At 44.6% G+C, this 24,266-nt stretch overlaps 2 protein-coding genes across 3 annotated transcripts; one reads left to right on the plus strand and one right to left on the minus strand.

Moving 5' to 3' along the window:
* Positions 1 to 274: 274 nt before the first annotated feature.
* Positions 275 to 23,105, plus strand: tbcd (tubulin folding cofactor D). Of its 2 annotated transcripts, none has more exons than XM_079282667.1 (39): positions 275 to 727; positions 821 to 871; positions 974 to 1,071; positions 1,244 to 1,345; positions 1,508 to 1,654; positions 1,947 to 2,002; positions 3,502 to 3,634; positions 4,377 to 4,422; positions 4,905 to 5,037; positions 5,137 to 5,279; positions 5,366 to 5,426; positions 5,548 to 5,622; positions 5,783 to 5,877; positions 10,071 to 10,227; positions 13,650 to 13,707; positions 13,796 to 13,825; positions 14,160 to 14,245; positions 14,994 to 15,074; positions 15,336 to 15,409; positions 15,551 to 15,668; positions 15,921 to 15,981; positions 16,069 to 16,091; positions 16,180 to 16,211; positions 16,359 to 16,421; positions 16,496 to 16,554; positions 16,770 to 16,851; positions 16,980 to 17,098; positions 17,180 to 17,271; positions 17,514 to 17,654; positions 18,325 to 18,408; positions 18,841 to 18,999; positions 19,133 to 19,271; positions 20,492 to 20,613; positions 20,962 to 21,039; positions 21,130 to 21,216; positions 21,300 to 21,387; positions 22,415 to 22,524; positions 22,609 to 22,693; positions 22,776 to 23,105. In XM_079282667.1, the coding sequence occupies exons 1-39, from the start codon at positions 550 to 552 to the stop codon at positions 22,785 to 22,787; spliced, it is 3,558 nt and encodes a 1,185-aa protein (XP_079138793.1). In that variant the 5' UTR covers positions 275 to 549; the 3' UTR covers positions 22,788 to 23,105. The 2 variants fall into 2 exon arrangements, with proteins under 2 accessions (XP_079138793.1, XP_079138794.1); XM_079282668.1 differs by having other exon boundaries at positions 22,779 to 23,105.
* znf750 (zinc finger protein 750) lies at positions 5,945 to 9,660 on the minus strand. The gene is made up of 3 exons (XM_079282625.1): positions 9,529 to 9,660; positions 6,928 to 8,192; positions 5,945 to 6,819 (listed from the first exon to the last, which is right to left on the minus strand). Exons 2-3 carry the CDS (start codon positions 8,169 to 8,171, stop codon positions 6,255 to 6,257), a joined length of 1,809 nt encoding a protein of 602 aa, XP_079138751.1. The 5' UTR covers positions 8,172 to 8,192; positions 9,529 to 9,660; the 3' UTR covers positions 5,945 to 6,254.
* Positions 23,106 to 24,266: the final 1,161 nt, after the last annotated feature.

The following is a 24,266-nucleotide window of genomic DNA, read 5'->3' on the forward strand; positions in this document are numbered from 1 at the left end:
ATAGGCCTATGATCACTTTCATTTGTAAAATCTTGATCTGAAAACTAACTTGTAGGTTAGTTATAGGTAACTGTCAAAAAATGTACAATATTGTCATCTGCAAGGTAATAGAGTGAATGTATAAAGTACCCATAAAATGAAATGAGCAAACAATGTACAACATTGAGCGCTTGGCGCATCACGTGACCTACGATAGGCGTGACCGTCGGAACCTTCTCGCTCTCCGTACGAGCAGCCTGGGCGTGAATATAAATCGCTACGCATTCAAGAAAGATGCCATGAGAGACTCCTGCGTAGCTATTGTTCAGTGAAATTCATTTCAGTTTGCGTGCAGTCATTTTCACGCCAATACCCTCCAGAACAAGTCAGTGTCGTAGCTATAAATGTAAAACATTTAGTTATTTCCTCCGCTACATTTTTTATTGACATTCGTCCCTGTTGCTAGTCAATGCTAATGTTAGCTAGCTAACGTGTTCATAAGTGATAACAACAAACGCCAACGTCAGCCTCTGCAACAAAGACAGTGCTTGTAGGTAGAAGCCCGGCACAATGGCCTTGTCGGAGACTGAGAATGGATGTCCCGGTGGTGAGGGAGGAGAGTCCATCGTTCAAACGTGTGTGTTGGGAGGCTTCAGTGAGAGCAGTGAGACCAGAGCTCTCCTCTCCAGCCTACTGGAGGTCCACGGCGACATTGCGACAACCGAGGCCGCCACACAGAGGTTCTTAGGTGAGATGATCACCCACGAAGACAAACAAATGAATCAGCGCTTTGGTTGTTTTTAGTCTCGCAATTCATCACACTGCCCATTTCCTCCCACAGTGATAATGAACAGATATCAAGAGCAGCCTCATCTGCTGGACCCACACTTAGGTACAATATATCTTAAATAAATCTGTGTCAGTACTGTAGATTGACTTGAAGAACGTGTCTATATAATATATATACTGTTGCTGCTGTTCAATTTGGTTATAGAATGGATGCTGGACATGATACTGGAGTTGGTGAGGAGTGAAACATCTCCCCCTTCATTGGTTCATTTGGCCTTCAAGTTTCTCTACATCATCTGTAAGGTCAGTCAAACACAGGTTTTACCTCACCTCTGTTGTACTACTACTACTACTACTACTCACCAGACTGTACTACACAGAGTACAACCTAGAAACTCTTATTTCACTGACACGGGAAAGTTATCCAGCTCATTCAGTTTACATGTGTGTATATATTTTTTTTTTTCCTGGTCAGGTCAGAGGCTACAAAACCTTCATGCAGCTTCTCCCCCATGAGGTGGCAGATGTCCAGCCAGTCCTGGACCTGTTGTCCAAGCAGGATCCCAAAGACTCTGAGGTGAGACTGGCCTTTCTTATCGAAGGCAAACATGATCATTCAGGCCTTCACAATTACACCTCTATAAATTTGCCTCAGACAGGTTTGCATATATCATTTTTTGTTGTTGTTGTTCGCCTCAGCAAACATTGAATAGTGCATTTTACCACCTACTTGTTCCAGACTTGGGAAACCCGCTACATGTTGTTGTTGTGGCTGTCCATGACCTGCCTCATACCCTTTGACCTTTATCGTCTGGATGGTCATCTGGGGTCAGACGGTGGAAAGGTCAGAGAGCCCACCATGGACCGCATTCTCGCTATTGCAAAGGCAAGTTAAACATACGATACACTTTTGATTCCATTTTGCTGTTTTTTTGTAAGAGAGATTGGACTGTATGTCTAGGTCTCGCTCCTCATAGTGGCTTGACTCTGTTATCAGGATTTGTTCATCTTCAAAAATGTCTGAATAAACTTAGTAGTAGCTTTAAATCTGAACAGATTTTTTAAGCCTGGCTGGTGTTTGTGGATTTGTTTGTAGTTACTTCAACGTTTAAGAATGGGACAATGAGCTACAGTCATGTTATCATACACTACGAGTAACACAGGTATTTTTGTTCCAGTCTTATCTACTCGTCAGGGATAGTCCTCGGGATGCTGCATCTGTACTGGTATCAAAGTAAGTGCATGAACACCACATAAGTAATACATCATATTTTCATATTGTGGTTGTATCCAAAAACATCACAGTTTGAAACAACAATACGATTCACAAAAATAACAGGTTTTAGTTTTTCAATACTTACAGCTGGACTTAATTTTACTCGGGACGACATTCATTATAAAACGTGAATGTATTTTTGCAGCCAAAAAATTCCCCACGTCTTACCCTGAGCATTCCTGATGCGATTTTTTTCCTGCAGGTTACAGGATTGAGGAAGTAAACAACTAATTCCAGATGGCGCTAAGCTAATGATAGCTCGGCTGTATTTAAGGAAGAAGTGATGTTTTATGACCTCATCTCTTTGATGTTTGCTAGAATCTGGACGCTACGGCCCGTCTTCGTTTTTTAGCGCGAGGCCACGACGGCCAATTAAACTAGTGACCGCTCCAGCGAGTTTGAATAAGCGTTAATATGGACGAGAGGTTAGTGCAAACATGTCAAACACCGGAGGCCGACGTTAACGAGCACAATGTCTGACACCCTTAAGGACGGACAAAAGACAAGATGAGGAGCAGGTGTGAGCACCTGAAGGGAATCTCGGTGCCCGAAGAAAGATTGCGATTAACCATTTAATTTTATTATAACAATAACTTCCATAATATTTAACTTTTTAAAATGTAGCTTTATTGGACTTGGTCTTTACTCAGTCACTCTCAGGCCTGTTTTGGAGTCAGGACTTGAGTTTGTCTGTTCAGTCTTATCCTGGGCTGGTTATGACGGCCCCATCGGTACTGAAGTGCTCTACGGTTGACCAATAGCATTAAATTGAATATTTATTTCGTAAAAATGTTTGAATAAATATCTGTTGTTGAAATGACTGAGATTAAAAGATAACACAAGTAGTTACGTGGAGTTGTGTCTCAGGTGTTTGCAGTTCATTCCATTAAACATTTAGATATTTTACATGTGATTTTTGCATAATTTTGTTTCCTCAAGATAAAAATCAGTATTGTAAAAATATCCGTTTTAATATTGTGATTGATTTACAACATATTGACACGCCCTATTAGACTGGAAATAGTGCATTTGCTTTGTTGAGGTCTTAAAAAGCATTAAAAAAGAGTGCACATAACTCTGTTGTGCATGATGATAATCTTCAATCATCCACCTTCATGTGATGTACTGAATGTATGCTATGGTCGTGAAGTGTACAACTAATCATTATTATTCAGTGTATTTGGGATAATAAAAGCTTGTTGCATATGTCAAGGCCAGACGTCTGCTCTATGTCTAGAATGTAAAGCACGGGCCAATCTCCAAACAGTTCTATGAAAATATGGCAACTCTCATCAAATACATAATACAATCCAGATAAAGTTATTGTAAATGTAATTATGTGTTCAGCCAGTAGAGGGCAGGGTTGCTCTTAGACTCTCTTTACTGGCGTTTGAATTTGTTTCTCCACATGAAACCTTTTCACTGCTTGTGTGTCTTCATTGTACGTGACTGTACAGGTTCATGACGCGCCCCGATGTGAAGCAGAAGTGCCTCGGAGAGTTTTTGGACTGGAGCCTGACCGCTATATCCCAGACCAATGTTGAGTCAGTGAGAGACATTATGGTGCTAGACGGTGCCCTGCAGTCTCTGGTAAACATACTGTCCCCCCTCAAACCTGTAGTGTTGTCATGCAGCACCTGTCTGAGTGTGTCTGAAGCCAGTGTAATCTGTGTGCACTGCTCTATTCAATGATGGTTTACAAGAGCTGACATGACTGGTATGTCTCACACAATGCCAAATGTGGTTTTGGCAGGTGTGTAATGCACCTGCTGCGTGTGTGGGATCTGCTGTTTCAAGCGACTGGTGTCACTTTAATCCACTGCTTTTAAGAGAAACGCTTCTTCATCAAATGAGAATGGCGACGAGAGTATTTAGTCCCAATGAAATCGCCCTGATGCCCCTCACATTACACCTGTTCTCACGACAAATCAAGGCTCCATTTAATGTCGGCTAAGTGTAATGCAGCCCTCAAGCGAGTACATTACGTTCATATCATTGGCACTTAAACTTGCATAACATGTTTAGAAAGCTGTCCTTTGTAATTCATGTAACCTGGTTCCAGCCGATGTGGTGCTTAGGGCGTTCAAAACTGTCTCTCTGTGTTCAGTCAACCTACAGGACCCATACTCGTGTGTGTGCATCGATGTTAAAGTGCTGCACAGAATCAAGATGGAAGGACACAAACAATTGTCACGAAATTAGCTAGTATGAATTTAGTTTTTGAGAGTAAAGTGTGTTTGTTAGTGCAATAAAAAGGTGTGATGCCTTCCCAAATGTTACTGCCTGTTATGTATCTTGAACTGATTTTGGTCATCTTGTTTTTGTCCCATAGGCGACGCTTTTCAAACATGGAAAACGAGATGACGTCCTGCAGTATGGTTGGTTCCTTTTATCTGCTCTAATCTCTAAAGTGGAGGTCAAAGCAAAAACAGAATTTCCCGACTCGTGTGATTGTGACATTGTAGTCTTTGTTCAGTTGCTTTTGTGTTTTGCCAACAGAATTATTTGTGTTCGCACACTAAGTTAAACGGCCCATGCTGGAGGGGAGATATAAAAACAAAGCCTTCCCAGACTTGAATATGATCTACAATTCAACTACATGTGGCACTTTCTGTAGAGACTCTCCAGACGTATAGCTGACATGTGACTCTTGTCATTAGCATTCAGGATTATTTATTGTTTGTTTACCTGTGTGATGCAAATATTGACATTTTTGAATTGTCAACATCGTGAGAATTTTTCCCAACAAAAAGGCACTTGTAGCCTCGAGCCAAATATCTACATTCCCGTCTACATGTATCAATGTATTCGTTGTAACGGTGTTCCGACAGATGACATTGATGTCTTTATTTGTCCCCAGCTCCTGCGGTTATGCGGTGCCTGGAGCAGAAATGTCTGTCAGAGAGCAGCCAGGCCATGCTGAGGAAGCTCGGGGTCAAACTAATCCAGAGACTTGGCCTCACCTTCCTGAAGCCTCGTTTGGCCGCTTGGAGGTCAGACTCAACGGCAGCTCATTAAATCTAATGTTGGTAAAACTAGGTCTCCAACCACAGTGCCATTTTTAAAAACTTTAAATCCATGTTTTTCTTTAGGTACCAGAGAGGCAACCGCTCACTAGCAGCAAACCTTTCCGCGTCCCAATCTACGACGGTGGCGACCGCTGCCACTCCTGTAGCGGAGGCACGAGACATGGAGGAGGACTATGACATTCCTGAGGAAGTGGAGACCGTTATTGGTGAGTTTCAACCTCCACCCTGTTTAAGTCGCTTGTCATTGCATTACTGCTGCTCAGAAACTTTAATGTGCGTTTTTATTTTACAGAGCATCTGCTGTTAGGACTGAAAGATAAGGAAACTATTGTGCGCTGGTCTGCAGCAAAGGGGTAACTGTCTGTTCGTGTGTCGCCTAACAAGTCCTCCTCACTGCTGCTTGTCTTTTGTGTCATTTTATGGCAAAATCAGTCCATGTGTTACAATAACCATCCGTTTTATTTAACCCGTCAGCATTGGAAGGGTGACTGGGAGGCTTCCCAAGGAGCTGGCAGATGAGGTGGTTGGATCAGTGCTGGACTGCTTCAGGTAGGTTCATGCTTGGGGTGTTTTGTCTCTCTCCATCAGTTACGTTATGCCATTTATCATTGATTTAGCGTTCTTTTTTTTTTTTTTCAAGAAGCCGCATATTTCACTGATGTGTGTCATGTTGTCACCCGTGGTGTGTTTGTGTGTGTGCTTTTTCAAGCTTCCAGGAAACAGACAATGCTTGGCATGGAGGCTGCCTGGCTCTGGCAGAGCTGGGTAGGAGAGGCCTGCTGCTGCCTTCCAGGTTGACAGATGGTATGTGACCACACATTCCCATTGAGATAGTTATCATAAAATACACGGAAGAGTGTGATTAAGTCAGTTCTGGTCATTTTATTTATTCAACATATTTACATTTACAATACATTAACCACATCTTACAAAAATGTACAGATTTCAATATTAACGTCCCATATAAAAAAAATGCTTTTCACATTTTATAACCAAGTGTGAGAACGAGACAAAATATGCAAAGTCTTTGAATTTAACGATTCTTTCTTACAGTTGACCCTGTGGCAATGCTGTAGACATTTGAATTGTTAATTATGTTCAATAAAATTGATCTTTTCAAGTTTCGGTTGAAGGTTGGAGATACTCTGTGCTTCATACCAAATAATTACAGCAGTCAGAGTTTAGCAGCAGCGAGGCCTCCTCCTCCTCCTCCTCCTCAGAGCCCATCCTGGTGCTTTTGCTCTCTTGTTTGGTTTATGGCACTTGCTATCAGCCTGGCCACTGTTTGCTCGTTTCACACCAGTTTTCTTAGCCATAGCTGTGTGTCTGGTCTTCTTCGGAGAGCCAGAACTTCTAGTCTCTGTGGAATCCTCTGAGGGCCTGTCTGCAGCGCTAAAGTCACACGAAGAGGAGGTTGCAATGGCCAGCTGACAGAGTGCCAGTGCCGCAGTCTGCCTCTGGTCACATGGTTCTTCATCCAGCTCGGTGTCCGGCCTCGGCTGAAGATCTTCTGAAGGGCTCGGGGCAGCGCTGTGCACGGGGCCGCGATAAGAAGCTCGCAGGCTGAGGTTCAGAGGCAGCTCTGTGTCTGAGCACCTCGGCCTGTGCTCAAACAGACTCTCTTCTTTGTCCTGCTTCCTCGTCGAGAGGTTCAGGGGGGTCAGATCTTCTCTGCTCTTCTCATCATCTCGGTCTGGTGTTGTTTCAGGACACGGCTCAGAGGAATAGATGTTGCTCTCGGCCGATCTGAAAGGATGACAATAACCAGTTACAGGACTGAACTCCATTAATTACAAAAACAACACACTGCAGCTCAACTAAGCCGAGAACAAATATTTGGACATGTTTACTCACCTTCCGTCCACATGTAGAGTTCTTAACTGCAGCAGGCTTTTGGCAGACTCCTCCAGTCTCATGTCGGTTATGACGGGTTGAACGGGTGCGGCTGTGTGTCCTGGTTGGGTGGTGGCCTGTGGGTCGCTCTCGTTGGTGTAGTGCGGGGCTTCGGTGTCTCTCTGGATGACGTGTGCGTGACTGGGTCTGTCAGGGGACCCCAACGCCGAACAGCCCTCTTTAGGGCTCTGCCTGGTTTCTTTGTCTCCACTTTGCCCGTGTCTGCTCTCCTCTTGTGTAGATGTGTTGAGGCTGTCGAGACTGGACCGGGAATGCACGTACAAGTCGTAATCCTTTGGCCCGAGGGCCGGCCCATACAAATCCAAAGGGAGATGTCGCTGTCCTGGGATTGGCATGGAGAGCTCGTGGGGTCTGTACAGGGTGAAATGCAGAGGGGGGCCCGAGTGAAGAGGGTGGCAGTATCTGTATGGGTATGGGGGGAAGAGGGAGGCGTGAGGCAGGGCGATGGGCTGCGGCACCACGGGCCTCTGGGGATCCATGAACTCTGGCCGGAAAGGAGGAGGATTTGGCTCATTCGCGTGGTGGTTTGCCGGGAGGTAGTATGGTTGATACAGGGGCCGCTCAGGCAGGAGATAAGGAGTGTATTCGGGAACCATGGGAGGGGGGAATGGTTTTAAGGGAATGGAAGAAGTGCCCCATGGGAAGCCTGGGTGGTTGAAAGTGGGAACGGGAGCTAGTGAGTCCTCTGGCTGCTGCACAGATGACTTGAAGGCTTCTGTGCCGTCACTTTTGGGCGTGACATGGGAGAAGGCAGACGGGCGCGGCAGAGACCTGTTCTCATTGTTGTTCTCTCCCTCTATTGCAGTATTTGAGTTTGTCACACTCTGGCTGTCCTTATTGACTGGACTGTCGCACCCAACGTCTACGTCTTCTGTGTCATCTCTGCTCTCTGCACCGTGGTTCGTGGGACTATAGTTCTGCTCTGCTGGCGGGGGGCTCGGACAGTCCTTAGACTTGTCGGGGACTTCCCGTACTGCAGGCTTCACCTGTCGGGCCGTTTGCCCACTTTTCTGCGACATCAGGGAGATGGAGTTCTTGCACAAGTTATATTTCATGTGGTTGAAGAGATGGGACTTTTCATTGCAGGTGAAAGGACACTGGAAACAATGGTACTTGTAAGGCTTGCCTGGCGGTCGAGGAATGTAGTGGGGCCTTTTCGGCTTGCGTTCCTGAGGGGTTTCCATCTTGATTCCAATGGATGTTTTCTGAAAGAGAAATACATCACAATACAGATGAGCAAATGGTGTTTTTTTTTTTTTAGGCTCTTAAGTTATTTGGGAATGTGACACTAAAGTGTATAAAAGAAATAAATGAAACTCCCGAATCATTGCAGCTTTTGCACCCAAATGTCCACTGAGCTAAAGAGGCTAATGGAGTTGTTTGACTGGTTCAGGTGGAGGGAGGCTCTCATTGGGAGGCTTTTTCTCGGTGTTCCTTTAAGCTGCTTGCGCAGAAAGAAAAAAAAAAATCTCGCCGCACAAAACACTGCACCCTCAGGCTAATGTATTTCTGTGACTGTTACTGCACACTGGACTCGAAATAAAAACAGAGAAATAGTTAAATAGGGGAACACCTGTCTACTGTATGCAAAAGCGTACCCACATGTTTGCATATGTGCACACCTGTCTTTGTGTGGTTCTTGGCAGCAGCCTACAAAACGCCTCTACCTGACCGTCCACCCGTCTATCCGACCTGATGTCACCCTACCCGTCTGTCCTATAGAGCGAGAGAGCCGCTGAGGCGCTAGGCAGACAGGTGTTGGGCAGGCTTCGCGCTGACTATCGCAGCCTCTGCAGACCCGGAGGGCATGCAGAGACTTGCTCTCTCTAGCAACCTTACTAAACTCTGTGCTGTCGGCGTGGGAACCACAAGCCACCTGCTTCCCATGACTACACCTGCGGGATGCATTCAGCCTCCCAATCGTCATTCGATGAGCTCAACGGCTCTGAAGATGCAAAAGTATGATAAATAACTGTTTTACGAGACGTCTGAACCGCTTCAGTTTCAGCCTTTTGAAATTAAACCTCTCCTAAAGCTGTGAGTTAAGTGCTGCTGGGTGCCGCGTGGAGGAACCTGCTTGTCGTGCGCTGTCGCAAGAAGTTGTCACTCAAGTTTCTGTCCAGTTTGTGTTTCATGCAAAGCCACTCCTTTCTTAAGAACTAAAATTCACTCGGAAATCCCTTTTTATAACCGTTTCTCTCCGACTGTCAATAGAATCCAGTCAAAACATTTAGTTAAAATTTTTTTTTTTTTTACTGAACTAATATAAATATATATTTGGTTTCAGCTCAGGTGGTGTGTGTTTTTTAAAAATTGTCAGATGACCGTGTTAATGTTATAACAATGTTTTGAAGAGTTATCGAACGAAGTATCTAGTAACTAGTCTTTAAGCAGTAACAGGTGCATACGCATCTTATACCAACTCTATATTATACAAACTCGGTCATGGTGCCTTTACAAAGTATTTTCCAATGACACAGAAAGGCTTTGATGGAGTGCTCTGAATACTTCAATTTAAGGGATGATGAGAGAGGAAATTACCTGCTTCAGTTGTAGCAACAGTGTCCTCTCTTCGGTGTTCCGCCTGCAGAGAGCCGCTCCGCCGTCTTCAGCCAGCACGAGTCAGGACGGTCGCTCCAATATCTGCGAAAAGTTCAGACTAGACTGTGTGTGTGTGATGGTGCGTGTGTGTGTGCTGTATTTGGTTAGTTGTGTGGGGAGTTTCTCTCTCTCTTGAGATGTCGTCTAACTAGTGGGTGGGGCTTCAGCCCAAACAGCAGGGCCCTCAGGCAACATGTACCTGATATTAGTCAAGCCTCAAGCGATGATATACATGACCGGGTGGGGGCTCTCGCTCCTTCTGTCTCTAACCCGCTCCATCTCTGTCTCTTGAGGAAGTGACCACACAGGCCTCCAATTACTGTAAATACTGTTGATTTCCACCGAACTTTGTTTGGGGTCTGACGCTCACCACAGCATGCAATATTGTGCACAGTACATGCTACATTTTTTCCATTGGCATGGCTATCGTTCTTTGATCTTGTGTTTTTATTTCTTGTTCTTCATCCTTGTCTGCTGTCCAGTTGTGCCGCTCATCGTCAAATCCCTGACCTACGACGAAAAGAGGGGCGCCTGCAGCGTCGGCTCCAACGTGCGGGACGCTGCCTGCTACGTGTGCTGGTCTTTCGCCAGAGCTTATGAACCCAAAGAGCTCGAGCCCTTTGTCACTCAGATTGCCAGGTAAACCTCAATCGGCTTGTGATGATGTTCTGATGTTTTTGAGCTCTTGCTGCTGTTTGTTGATCACACATTTCCTCCCTGTGAATGTACTGTACATTTACACGGCACAACATCACCAGTATGCCATAATTGCCGCCCTCGGCACTAATATATTTGTGACGAGTTGACTTATCCGCCAATAATACCAACCCACCAGCATGTACGGACTCTAAATATGTTCCTCTGCTGTTTAAAAAAGAAGTAGCAGCTAGAATCAAGAGATGAAAGCAGGATGAACTGTTTTAATAACAGTACGTTTTTATGAGCCGTTCACCGCCTCAAACCAGTTTCTCTGAGCCACATCAGTCCTACATGTCCCCACATAACCAGCTGATACATGTATGTTGAAGTATGCTGCAGTTCTTAATTACGCAATGCCATTCTCAGAAAAAAGATCGAACCTGCATCGCCCTGTTTTAAGACATGTGATCTGTAACATTGCTGGCTTCATGTACCTGTGTAATTGTTGGCTTTTTGTCAGTAATGCACTCATTTTCACGACAACCTCCGGTTTAAAAGGCAAAGAGCTGCATGCTCACGTGATATTTGGCAGAGAGACACAAGTGAACTTATTTGCATTATTTAAATGCTTTAACGTCATAAGAGAGCGAATTCTACTCCCTGGAATCGAATAACTCATTGACTGGCAGTTGGGACTTGTTTTTGTCTTGTTTGCTGACATGCTGCGTGTGAAACGTTCATCAATTCATTCACGTTATTCGATTTCCTCGAGTAAGACTTTTGTGAAAAAGTGGCCATGTTGCTCATTCAGACATGCGACCGCTATTGAAATCACCATCAGATTATCAGAAGCGGTGCATGTCTGTAAGGGGCTTGTGATTTATCTCCAGAGTGGGACTAATATTTTTTGGGGAGGGGTCAATAAACAGTTTTATTTGCAGTTTGCGCCGCAGTAGGGACAGCCCGAACAGTACTGAGTAACATCTGAAAACATGTGCTTCTTATTCAACCAACCAGGCTGCCATATCGTCCAGTGACGTACGCTCGGCCTTTGTCAACAGTAACGGTTTGCCTCCTCCTGCGTGTATGAACCTGTGGCCTCTGACTGTGCAGACCAGCTCTGCAGTGTCAGTTTGAACCCCTGCGACTACCGGTACTCCATTACCACCAGCAGACGTGACAACACCCTCCCTTTCCCTAGCCTACAGGATTGCCAGGTTTCGCCTGTTGCTGTAGGTTTCGGTCGCCGTTTGGCAGCAACGCTCCGACAAGCTGGTTCCTGCTCGATTCAACACAACTTGACAATCACAGAAAACTTACTTTTGTAAATGTGTGACTAAGTGACTTAGAGGCACACATACACACAGAGTTATATCTCTGTTCACTTATTAGTTGCATCAGCCACAGACTCAATTCAATAATATCCTGTAGGGGCATTATCCAGACTAAAATCAGGAGTGTTTTATTTGTTTCCAAGCCCTCGGGCCGGGGCAGTTAGTAAAGCTCCAGGCCTGAGTCTTGCTGTTAAGGAAACAGGGAACATGGGAGGAGAGTAGGGCTGGGCGATATGGCCTAAAAAAAAAATCTCCGATTTTTTTACAAAAAATCCGATTCACGATTTAAATCGATTTTTTTCCCCCAAAATTTTTTGCAGATGACAGAAGCTGTTGAAAACAATTTTTTCTTTTATTTTGTGATGATTTTCCCAAGTAGGTTGATAAAAATAAAGTGCAAACAAAACCTGAACATTGTAGAAAGGTGCCTGTAGTATACAAAAAGTATTTGGTCACTCTTTTGTTTGCCTGAATCATTTAAATATAAAATTAAATTAAACATAACATTAAATGGCATTAAATAGTAGCCTTCCATTGTAAACAACTGTGCAAATGTAACTTTTTACAGTAAGCTTTTCTAACTGAATACACTGATACAAACACAGCATGAAATAAAATGTATATGACCCTTTAACATTCACATTTTCAAAAGTGCAACATCTGATCTAACATCAACATAACATATTTTGCACAGTAAATAAGTGCATGTAAACAAAATCAAGTGCATTCACAACATAACCAACAGTATTAAACAGTAGTGCATGTTTTTTCTAAATATTTTTTGCCAGGAAGACAAGCCTGTCTACTACCTCTGGCTTCAGGCATGCACGGTGGCATGTAACAATGCCCCCCCCCCACACACTGAAAAGCCTCTCAGAGGGGGCACTTGTAGCTGGCACAGAGAGGTATTTCTTTGCTAAAGTACTTAGCCTTGGAAAGTTAAGTTGGTGACGCTTCCACCAGTCAAGTGGATCGGTGTCTGGGTCAACCTGCTGGACCACAGGTCAGTTGTTGCGGAGTAGAATGATATCCCCTCCAGCTCCGCAGAGATCCTTTGGCGTGTACTATTGTACAGCCGAGGCAAGGCAACGTCAGAAAAATGTTTACGGCTTGGTAGCACGTACCTGGGGTCCAAAGCTTTGAGACGGTGAATAAACCCCGGCTTTTCCACGGTGTATATGGGCACCATATCTTTTGCGATATACATCGCGACTGCATCCGTGATGGCTTTCCACCGGGCACTCTTCTTCTCATGCGGAGTACAGTTGGTGAATGTCTCCAAAATGCTGGGTTGTTGTTGTGAGGTGGCGGCTGCGGCGGCCAGCAGTGAAGCTGCTGGCCGCCATTGTTTTAGTTTGTAAACAATGCGCGCGCACTCTACTACGGGAAAAAGGGGTGGGGGCGATTTTCTCGATTTTCAATAAAACACATCGCCTTAAAGCACACATTCGAATTAATCGATTAAATCGATTTATCGCCCAGCCCTAGAGGAGAGCAAACAAGGCCAACAGCAACAGGTCTCAGGCTGTCACTGTGTGTGGTGTGAAAGTAAATTGGCCCCCTCCTTCAATAACTGACATTCACACACCCTCCTGAGACTTGTAGAGACGGCGTACAGAGGAGCGATTATTGGGGTGAAAAACATAATCTGACACATCTTCCAGTATTGCTCCAGACTCGTGGTTAATCATATTGTGTCTGCATTACATGCCTTTCCAGGAACATGTGCACCTCAGTCACAGTTTCGCTGTGATGATGTAATCTAGATCACTTTCAATCTGCGTCATTGACCCGTACCTAATTATTGAGATGTTGAGAGACTCTTACAGGACAGAGGTATAGAAGGTAAACGTATCTATGTAAAGTATCTACGCTGCAAAAAGGGACGATACCGAAGCATAAAAATGGTCCAAAGTGTTTATGTTACAGAATAAGGAGAACAAATAAATATTGAAAAGGTTAACTGTCAAAAAAACAATGCTACCTTTTTCACACATTCATTTTTAAGCATTCTGGGTCTGAAAACACTCACTTCTACGTCTACTTCTTTTATCAGATCATTCATACTCTTTGTGTTTCTCTCTGCAGTTCTTTGGTGATCACAGCCGTGTTCGACAGAAATGTCAACTGCCGCAGGGCGGCCTCCGTAAGTCCTCCAATCAACGTCCTTAATTAAAGATTTTCAGTTACATTGACGGATGTTAATTATTTTTTTGTGTCTCATTTTGTTCCAGGCTGCCTTCCAGGAGAATGTCGGCAGACAGGTTGGTGACTACTTTGTGTATTATGGGTAACTGAATTACTATGATGTGTATGTTTATTTGCTGCCAATCACTCGGCTCTTGCTGAAACTTGCCTTGCTAGTGAAAGCTTTTGAAGCAAAGCGAGCGCTACAGGGCACCAGCAGACATCTGATTAGCCAACAGTCCCTGAGCCATGAATCTCTCTTCATGTCGTAGGTCATTACTTTAATTCTAAAACCAAATCACCTACGTCCCGTCTCCGATTCATCCGCTCAGTGTTTGACAGCGCCGGTCGTTCCCTACACAATGCACTGAACACGTCTCGGCTGTTTGTCGCTTGCTCGTGTGTCCACAGGGGACGTTTCCTCACGGTATTGACATCTTGACTGCAGCAGACTACTTCGCTGTAGGGAATCTCAACAACTGCTATCTGAACATCAGGTAAGAAACTGTGTATTCTGCACATCGGCAGCCATATTTTCTCAAGTCACGCGGTAATCGAGGGAAGCTGCACTTTGGCCGAAATAAGTAAATGGGTGGGAACAGGTTGAGTCCCATCCTTCCTCGTTGACAAAAAGAAACCAGTCCAACTTCATGGCTGAACTTGCGGCCACAAGATTTTCTTCTCGTCTTCCTGTCCCGTTGGCCAAAGGGAGAAATACACTGGGGTCAAAGGAGAGTTGTGGGCAGACATCATTACTGGTTGGTGAAGTACCCAGAAATGTGCAACTTTTTAACGAATGCAACTAAATATAGCAAAGTTTAGTTTCACTAAATTAATGTGGCGCTAAAAGCAAAGTTATCGAAATCTGGTGCCGAACGCCATTGCTAATGTAGCTCTATCTGTGCAGTTTACTGCTCGTGAAGAATATGTTGTTTCAAATACAATGATGAACTTCTGCCACCCTTTTTGATCGCAACAAAATCAACATCAGCTCCAAAACCCTTTCAGGAATTGTCACCTTTAGCAGAAGTGTGTCGCCACCAGCGGAGCAAACATTCAAGCAGAACAAATGGAGAAAGATGCTAGCCTCAGGGTATGACTGACTGTAGAACTGCACACAACAAAGAAAGCATAATGCAGATGTAGTAAAGGATGAGAGGTGGGTTTACAGTGAGATGTCTGAAGCTGCTTTTCATTTTCTGTCGACATCAGCAGCTAAAGTTGTCTTTTTTTCTGTTTTCAAAGTGTCTATGTAGCGAGTTTCCCACAGTACACCAAGGCCATGATAGATCATTTGATAGCCATGAAGATCAACCACTGGGATGGGTACGTACTTGTTTTATGTGTTTTGAATACGTGTGTGTGTGTGTGTGTATGTTCATTTGCATGTAACCTGTGTTTTCTTTTCTTTAGTTTGTTTTGTTTTCTTACTGACTTGTAAAGTACACAGAGTCTCTCTGGGTGACGTGCACTATAACTTAAATTCATTGAAGTATTTGCCCGCCTTCATAAATGTCACCACATACAGGGGGGGGGGGGTGTAGTTGTTCTGACCACAGTGCCGTATGCTTTACATGTGCTTTGCAGAGTGATCCGAGAGCTCGCCACCAAAGCACTCCACAACCTGACGCCTCAAGCTCCTGATTATATGGCTACAACAGGTAAACAATGCCACCGTACCTGTTCCACAGGATGCGGAGAAAGCCTGATTCTTAATGAGACGTGCCTTTTGGACATGGTCTGAAACCTAGAATCAGATGTGCGCTCTCTCTCCCCCCCCCCCCCCCCCTTCTTTGTGTCAGTTTTGCCACAGCTGTTGCCCGTGGCAGTGGGTGTTGACCTCCATGGCCGCCATGGAGCCATCCTAGCATGTGCAGAGATCACACACGCTCTGTACAAACTGGGCCGTCAGACCAACAGGTAGACTTTAATACCCAGGTGTCCGAGTCTATACACGTGTTTAAAACGTCTGCCTGAACAGTGGTAGTACTCTGTGAAGATGAGCTGTCACTAGGAACAGAAGGCTATGAAGCTTTGTGTGGCTCAACAAACAAGAACACAGCATGTCTGCTGATGATGCAGCGACTATAGGTTTTCTTTAATCATTTGGTTCTCTGCTCTATGAACTGTTGCTTTGAACTGGGATGAGTCTCTCATGTATTTGTCCTACAGGACTGTGGTGGACATCATTTCTTCAGAATGTGTGGATGCATTAAAGAACATTCACGACACGGTAGGTGGACCTGAACGAGCTTCATAGAAATGTTGTTCCAAGCTGAATAAACTGTTGCTGACGTTCATTTTGTGGGCTTACTTTCAGCTTAATGACAGGAAACAGTACAGGTAGGTGGAAAGGAGGTATTTTGCGTTAGCAGCATGTTTGAAAAATCTCTTAAAACGTCTTCAATAACAATTCTGCTTTTGTTTTCAGAGGTTTTGGTGGAGAGCTAATGAGGCCAGCAAGTAAGTAACAGCAATTAGAAAAATGGCTTCCGCAAGACAAATGATTGGTTTTAATGAGTTGTTGCACAAAGGCGATGAAAGACGATAAGCACTGCTAAGTTCTCACCATGCAGTCGATGTGATCAGCTTGATTTTTTTTCCCTACAGTGTGCTGTCTTATCGAAAAGCTGTCGCTGTCCAAACTGCCTTTTAAGAACGACCCCGTCATCTGTAAGTTAACTTTTGCTTTTAAATGTTTTGTATTTTCATCGCAACGTCTGTAATGTTGCGACACTTTGCTTCAGCTGGCTGGCAGTGGCTCATTGACGACACCATCAAGAGTAGTGTGAAGGATGCCAATATGGTGAGCTTTTCGTCATACGATGCCAGTAACATTATGGATCGAAGAGAATACACATTTTACCTTTTACTTTGCCGATTTAAATAACAGTTAAATGTTACATTAAAATGAACAGATCTGTTTCATTTTGATACTTGAGAGTGACACTATTTGTTTATTTGCTGCTGTTCATTCAGTAAGAATATCTGTCGTTTACTTCTCATTTGCTTCGTCTGCAGGTTGCCGTCGTGTCCGCTTTGTCCGCTTTGTGTGAGGAGTACTACCAGTCCGAGCTCGGCACGGCGGACTCCCAAATGCAGGGTGAGTTGAACACTATTTCCTGGTTCCACCAGTTACACTTGTGGCTGAGTTTGAAGGCAATCTCTGCATGGCACGTGTGTGTGTGTGTGTGTGTGTGTGTGTGTGTGTGTGTGTGTGTGTGTGTGTAGAAGTCCTGGTGTCTCAGTACATTGAAGGGCTGAAGAGTCACCAGATGCTCACTCGTTGTGGATCTGCACTGGCCCTCGGCTGTCTGCCAGGATTTATGATCCATGGAAAACTGAAGCAGGTACGTTTGGAGGATGTTTACGTTTTCTAGCCATTTTACAAACTCACTGCCTCAGTATTTGTGTGTGTGTGTGTGTGTTAGATCCTTGAAGGCCTCACACAGATGTGCACTGTCAGCCAGAAGGAGGGGACTTTTACAGAGTCGAGAAGAGATGCAGTCAGAGCAATTGCTCAGTGAGTTTCTATATCCACTTTCATTTATTGTTGGAATGCTGTTAAGCATTCCAACTATTGTTCTTCAAATCTTCATTGTTGGAATGCTTAACAGCATTCCAACAATAAAGATTTGTCTTGCATTTACCCTCAAAATTCGAACTTTCTCATTTCCCCAGGTCATCCGCTTCTGTTATCGCCTCTGGAGTCTTTTTTTGTTGTTGTTTTTTTTAAATACATATTTCTTTTTCTCCCTCCATCAGAGTGGTTGTGAAGGTGGCCGTCTGTGCCCACGGCTCCCCAGACTCCGCTCTGTGCTCGGAGAACGTCGCAGAGGTTTACGGCGCTCTGCTCAACCGCATGAACGACTACACGACAGACAGCAGAGGGGACGTCGGCGCTTGGTAAGTTAACTTCCGCCTCATCGTCAAAAAACGCACACGGGTTGCACAGTATTACACACATTCGCTTTTTAATTAGCCTGAGGGATTAGGAATGCTCACCCGGCCTGAGGCCTCTGGTGTTCTGTCCCTCCACCGAGGGACACAAAGACTTGACACACATGCCTGTCTCACTAGTAGCCCCAGGACATGCTTGCCGCCTCGCCAGGAATGTCACCGGGCTTGTCACCGGGCTTGTCACTTGTCCTCACTACATGGGATGGGCTTCTTCTCTAGTTTTCTTTTCTTCCTTCTTTCTCGTGAATTGGCTTCGTTTACGTCCTTATCTCTCCTGCTACTCTCCACTTTTCTTCTTCTTTTGCCAGGCCACACCCACGCAGGGAGAGATTTCTCTCCGCCGTGCACCAGTTTCTGGCTGCGACGTCGTCTTGATTAACATTTCGCATTAAACAAAGTGTGCCCTGCGGCCATGAAGCTAGTTTGACTTCAAATCTTTTATACGTGTCACCTTATCATCTGTCATCTTTGTTTTAAAAGAGTATGTTTAAGGAGCTGCTGCTTAATGCAGGTCGTTGGAACATATTGACCCTGGTCAGTGTGTGTGTGTGAGAGGTAGATTCAAGCCCATGTCATGGCGAACATAAAGCCTTTGCTCTTCCTGTGCTGTGTCCAGGGTCAGAGAGGCAGCTATGAGCAGCCTGATGGAGGTGACTTTGCTGGTGGCCGGCAGCGCTCCGGAGATCCTGCAGCCAGATCTGTGAGTATCAACTGGAAAGACTCCACGCTGTGTTAAATGTCACCAGCAGGTGACATGAACGTTGTAATGTCAATCAGTTTATGACTTCACTGTTGTTTCAATGTCTCAAGGTGCGGCCACAATACCTCAGCCTTAGCCAACCCAACGTAGGATAAATGAACAGGATAAAAATCAGATTACTCAACATTTACTTTTACTCTGTTTGATTATAGTTAGATTCACACGCACTGTTGCCTTCGGGCTTATTTATTGTGTCATATTGATTCATTCGTTCCCCAGAACCAGAAAAGTTGGTTAACGTTAGAACACTATAGCCGATTTGTTGATGCCTCTCTTGTGAAGTTCAGTGAAGTGACGCCCTGCATGGATTTCTGATGAGGTCGGGTAAACGATGGCACTTCCTTACTTTATTTCCCACTATTCTGTCTGCAGGGTGAAGTGTATGATGTGCTTCTTGGCCCAGCAGGCAGGAGAGAAGATTGACCGCTACAGAGCCCACGCTGGCAACGCCTTCCTGCGCCTCCTCCACAGCACGGAGCCTGCAGTGCCTCACATCCCCCAGCAAGAGGAGCTGATGAGCATTTTCCCCGTGTGAGTCACCCCTGCCCTCAACCTGCAGTTGGCTGGACTGTTAAAATAAGAAAAGTTTGACGTGGAACCATTGTATTTGCGAAGACTTTTAAAACTGATATTTGATGATCTTTCCCCTCCACTTGTCTTTCAGTGAGACCACAACCAGTCTGAACTGGAATGCTCCATCCCAGGCTTTCAAGTACATCACCCAGCTGCTTGGACTCCCCCAGTATCAGTACCACACCCTGCTGGGCCTCACCGTGTCCGTGGGAGGGATCACCGAGACCACAGTAGGTCAACTGTGACGAGAGGAGTAGAAAATGGTCCAATCGAGAGCATTGTGACGTATAGATGGGTGATAACTTTGAAAGATAAAACGAATGCCGACGAGATGGTCACCGGATGTTATCGTAAGCTTTGGCTTTTGCGGTCACAACACAGTCATTGTTGTACTTTTGCTCATCAACAAGCTGTTGCGTAGCGCATTTCATTCACACAGTAACACCTGACTGCTCGTTCTGTGGTGAATCTTGCTGCTTGCATCGAGTTGGCACAGTCGGCTCTTTTTAGGCCAACAGAGGGAGCCATGTGTCTGAAGAAAGTCACTGTAATGCCAAACTCCAGAACGCCTGACTTTCAATTCGTCATTGTAATCACAGATCTCGGGCTGTGTTACTTTCACTCGTCTCACCGTGTCCCTGCTCGCGATGCTCCTCCTGAGCATGAAGCATTGATCCAGACTCATCCACAACAAATTGATCCGACGGGTCCCTCGTGGTGCTGGCAAGCGAGAATTTCCCATCATTTGAATCTCATAACGGCTTAAAAGCATGTCTGACACTTCCCACTCATGACCTCTTACACAGAATCACTCAGGAGGCTCAGCAGGGGCCCCAACAGGGGCCGATCAGGTTCTCCCTCCTGTTACAGTTTGACCTAACCCGTTACAGCCAATGAAGGCTGTGAACATCTCCCCCCCCCTCGGAGACGATCTGGCTCTCGTCTTGATTTTACCTCCTATGTCTTTGCCGCAGATGCATTCTCAAGGACTGATATGTTTGTACTGGATTGCATGCCAGGAAACTGAGCCATTGCTGCATCAATGCACGAGCCAAGATTACCATTCTCACACCACAGGCACACATTCACACAGGCCAGAGAGAGGCGGAGCATCGAGAGCTGCCTCAATGTAGAGAAGATCGTAAGGCCGCGCTGAAGCCAAACAACAGAAACATTTACAGTCGGTCCCAAGACGGAGGAACCTTATTCTGTTCCAAGTATTTGTCTGTATTATATTGATGGTGATATGAATTCTCAATGCTTTAAGTAACATTGAAGCATTGAAACACATTTTCTATGGATATAAGTGTAGATTTATGGATATCAGAATGTGAGATAAACAGTCCCAGCTAACGCCGTGGACCTCACCATAACGAGTGGACATTTCATTCCACTGTGTTACTCGCGCGGCTGCTCCACAGTAACCGTCGCTCTCCGCTGCTTCCTTCAGGTGGCCTTCTCTTCCCTTTCGTTGTTCGACCATCTGAGAGGGATTCAGGACCACAGTGCTGCGCTCACTCAGTTTGGAGACGTGTTGCGGAGCATCTTCAGAGACAACCTCCGCAATGACCGGTACACACACGCACACACACACGTGTTACTTCAGAGTGGTGTGTCAGCCTGTCTTTAAACTTTACCTTTGGTTTCGTGTTGCAATGTTTGCATTTTGCTTTTATTTTGTGCTTTGCGTATATGATTATGTAAATTATTGCTTTTGATGGAACTCTTTTATGTGTTTAAAAAGCGATATATATATATATATATATATATATGCAGATTGTTCTTCCAGTTAGTTTTCCCATGTGTATTGTCAATGTTTAGGGATTCATTCTTAACAAATACACTTACAGACAACCAGTTTAACATACTCCTAACATAATATACTCTCTCTGTGACGTGTTTTCTGTGTTTTTTTTACAGGGTGTCTATTCCTTTTCTTAAGATGCTCAATCAGATCCTCGCTAACAGCTGCTTTGAAATCTTCACCACACAAGAGAAGTGAGTGTTACAACAGTTTTATTTTTTAGAAGGAATAAACTATGAACGCTGTATGTGAGTTTATATTTTTCTGTCTCCTTTTCTTCTCAGCCATCCGTTCTGTTTGGACCTTTTGAATCTTTGCAAAGAGTTCAGGAAGGCCAAAGATATCTCTAAGCTGCGCGCCTGTATATCTGTGTAAGTCTCCATCTTATTGACGTCTTCAGTGATGTGCCGAACACAGCATCCATGCTGACTGTGCTGTTTTTGTCGTTTCCCAGCTTGTGTGGGCTGATCCAGTTCCAGGGTGACGTGAGGAAGAAAGTATTGTCCCAGCTGCTGATGCTGCTCTGCCATTCCTTCCCTGTGGTAAGTTCACAAGACGGGAACACTCACCTGTCCTTACTAGATCTATAAAAAACCGCTGACGCGCTGAAATGTGTCTTCATCCTGCTCAAATTGCCGGTGATATTATTGTATCGCATTGTTGTTTTTTAGCTCTGGGTGTGGCAATGTCAGTTGTTTGGTTGGTCGGTTGGTCCACCTCTTTGTTCCAGACTGAGATATTTCAACAGCTATTAGATGAATTGCACTGAAATGCATGGTCCCAAGAGGATCGACCGTAATGGCTTTGGTGTTCCCCTGACTTTTTTTCATCTAACCCCACCACGAGGTTGACATTTGTGGTTTTGAGTGAAATTAATCGACAACTGGTGGACGGATTGACATGAAGTTCGGTTTGGACATTTATGTCCCTCGTCGGGATGATGGGGTATTGTCAAGTAATTTGGTTTATGATCAAATAAATGCGAGACTAATAATATTCCCATCAGCCTCAGCTGTACTTTGTCTTGAATGCTAATTAGCAAATGTTAGCATGCTAACACGGGCAACTTTCCTCCCCCTCCCTTGTGTTTCCAAATGGTATTATAGTTGGCACAGCTGACACTGTCTATTTCCTCAGAGCCTAGAAATGTCCAACAACACAGGACATCTTGTTTTCCACAGTTACTTTGCTTATTCCCCCGTCCACCATATCTGCCACTGGGGATAACGACTGCAAAGAACTTACATTGGAACTCTTTGGTAACTTGGGATAGCTACCAACAACTGTCAACAGCAAACGGGGGGAAAACAAAAGTGCTATTTTCTTCCTGTTTTGGTTGCGCACGCAATTTCCTTAGTGCTGTAACACAAGCCTTCATTCTCCTAAGAGATTATACCCAGTGGCAGATAGAATTGCATCGTGAAAGCGAGTATTACAGGGAACCAATCTAAATGCCGATGATCTCGTTATTCCAACACCAGCAGCATGGCGGCAGACTTCTAGTCATTGCTTTATGTGACGACAGCGGCAGCACAAACACAATGAACTGTTCCTCTCTAACAACTCCAGATCAGAAAGACCACGGCCAGCCAGATGTACGAGATGCTTCTGACCTACGATGATGTCATCGAGCCGGAAGTGTTGGATGACGTCATGACCCTGCTGAGTGATACTAATTGGTTAGTGGTTGCAGTTACTAAATATTGTTTCAGCGTTAGAGGTGTTTGGTGTGTATGTATAATGTGACACGTTGTCGATTCCAGGGAGGGCGACCTTTCCACAGTACGGACTCAGAGGAATCAGCTCTGTGATTGGTTGGGAGTCCCCAGGCCTCAGGCGGTTACCAAGGTAAGATGCAGATGCAAACAGCAAATATTTGTATCTTTTATCCCCATGTTGGACTGAGTTAACCCCGCCTCTCTCTCATCAGCAGGTTTCCTGATCACCTGTGGCTGTAAGTCATGTATGTGGAGCACATGCTGTAGAATCTTCTAAAGCTGCGCTGTGTCATCGGTCTGCACATCTGACAACATACAACACATAGAATGAATCACAATCGGACAGTTTACATAACACTAGATGTGCTGAAAACATCCGCTATCGTTACTACCGAGTTCCTGCATGTGCACAGATCTAGAACTCTTGACTGTGATCAACTAATACAACCCAGCACACCGTCACATTCACGTGTACTCGCTTACTTTAACAATGCTTCGGCCCTTTAGGCTCCTTGCCTGAAGGAGGTCTAAACATTAATATTATTAAAGTGAGTGAAAATAATCAACCGTGTTCTTGATTTTTGTTGTTACAAATTCCAAATCTGTAAAACCGCTTCCATTGTCATTTTCTTTGCCTTTCTCACGTGTACCATTCAGGACAAGGTTTCAATAGAGCCGGTAACTTGTAACCTGTACCTGGAACAACACCGACAGGTGAAACTGTAGTTTGCGTACACTCCAGGGAAATGGTTGCCATTTAGCCTTTTTTTTTTTTTTTTTTTTTTTTTTGGCACAAGCCGTGGAATGACACTGGGGCCCTGCTGCCGCTCCCCCTTTGGGTCCCTTGCGGTAGGCCTACTTTTTCTGCATCGGTGGAGGAGCACCAGGCCTGATAGCGGAGACTCCCTGGTCGCCTGTTGAACAGAGCCTGTTGTTCTCACCGTTGGTCCAGGCGTTCTCATTACAGTCCAATAGTGGCCACATTGTCTTACACTGACAAAAAGATACAAATGTTTCATTATTTTAGAATTAGGTGGTTTCTGGTTGTTTCTCCGACATCGCAGAAACTCCCCGGGCCGAGTAATCACTATATTGCATTACATTTTTCTGTAATATGATTAATTTAACTAGTTTCCCATGGAAGCTGATGTATATTTTGAGTCTCATAAAACTGGGTAAAAAAAAATGTCTTCCCCCCATGTGTTTGACTTTCAGCTCTTGCCAAATCATTTGTAACATCTGGGGACTGTTGACATCTGTTAAATAACTCTGCATTCACAGTTTAAAGTAGTCTTCAATGTACTCACAATACATTTCCATGTTAAATGTACAGTAACCAGCCAAAGAGCTGCTTCTATGACTGTTTAAGTATCTCATAATTTTGACTTTCTATCATAGTTATGACTTTCTAGCTAATAACTTCGACTTTCTATCTCATAATTTCGACTATGGGGATATATTTACTATTAGTCTAACTTAAAAAAGATAGATTTTTTTTTTTTTTTTAACTTTTTTTTGCTGGCGGATTCGCGGGCCACATAAAATGACGTTGGGCCAGGAGTTTGAGACCCCTGCTTTAAAGGGTCTCTATAAGACATTCAGAACATTAATGTTGCAGCAAAGCACTATATTCTATGTAAAGATATGTCGTCACGTTGCTTTAACAGTCAGCCCAGCTGTGCAGGCTTTGTGTGTTGACTTTG

This window comes from Melanostigma gelatinosum, assembly GCF_949748355.1.
Source record: "Melanostigma gelatinosum genome assembly, chromosome: 13".
Taxonomy (NCBI): Eukaryota; Metazoa; Chordata; class Actinopteri; order Perciformes; family Zoarcidae; genus Melanostigma; species Melanostigma gelatinosum.

Bases quoted from the DNA above. Each gene is read 5' to 3' on its own strand.
- tbcd (XM_079282667.1), top strand. From the start codon at position 550: ATGGCCTTGTCGGAGACTGAGAATGGATGTCCCGGTGGTGAGGGAGGA. The intron at 728-820 runs GTGAGATGATCA...TTCCTCCCACAG, and splicing joins CGCCACACAGAGGTTCTTAG to TGATAATGAACAGATATCAA. The intron at 5,623-5,782 runs GTAGGTTCATGC...TGCTTTTTCAAG, and splicing joins TCAGTGCTGGACTGCTTCAG to CTTCCAGGAAACAGACAATG.
- znf750 (XM_079282625.1), bottom strand. From the start codon at position 8,171: ATGGAAACCCCTCAGGAACGCAAGCCGAAAAGGCCCCACTACATTCCT. The intron at 6,820-6,927 runs GTGAGTAAACAT...TCATCCTTTCAG, and splicing joins ACTCTACATGTGGACGGAAG to ATCGGCCGAGAGCAACATCT.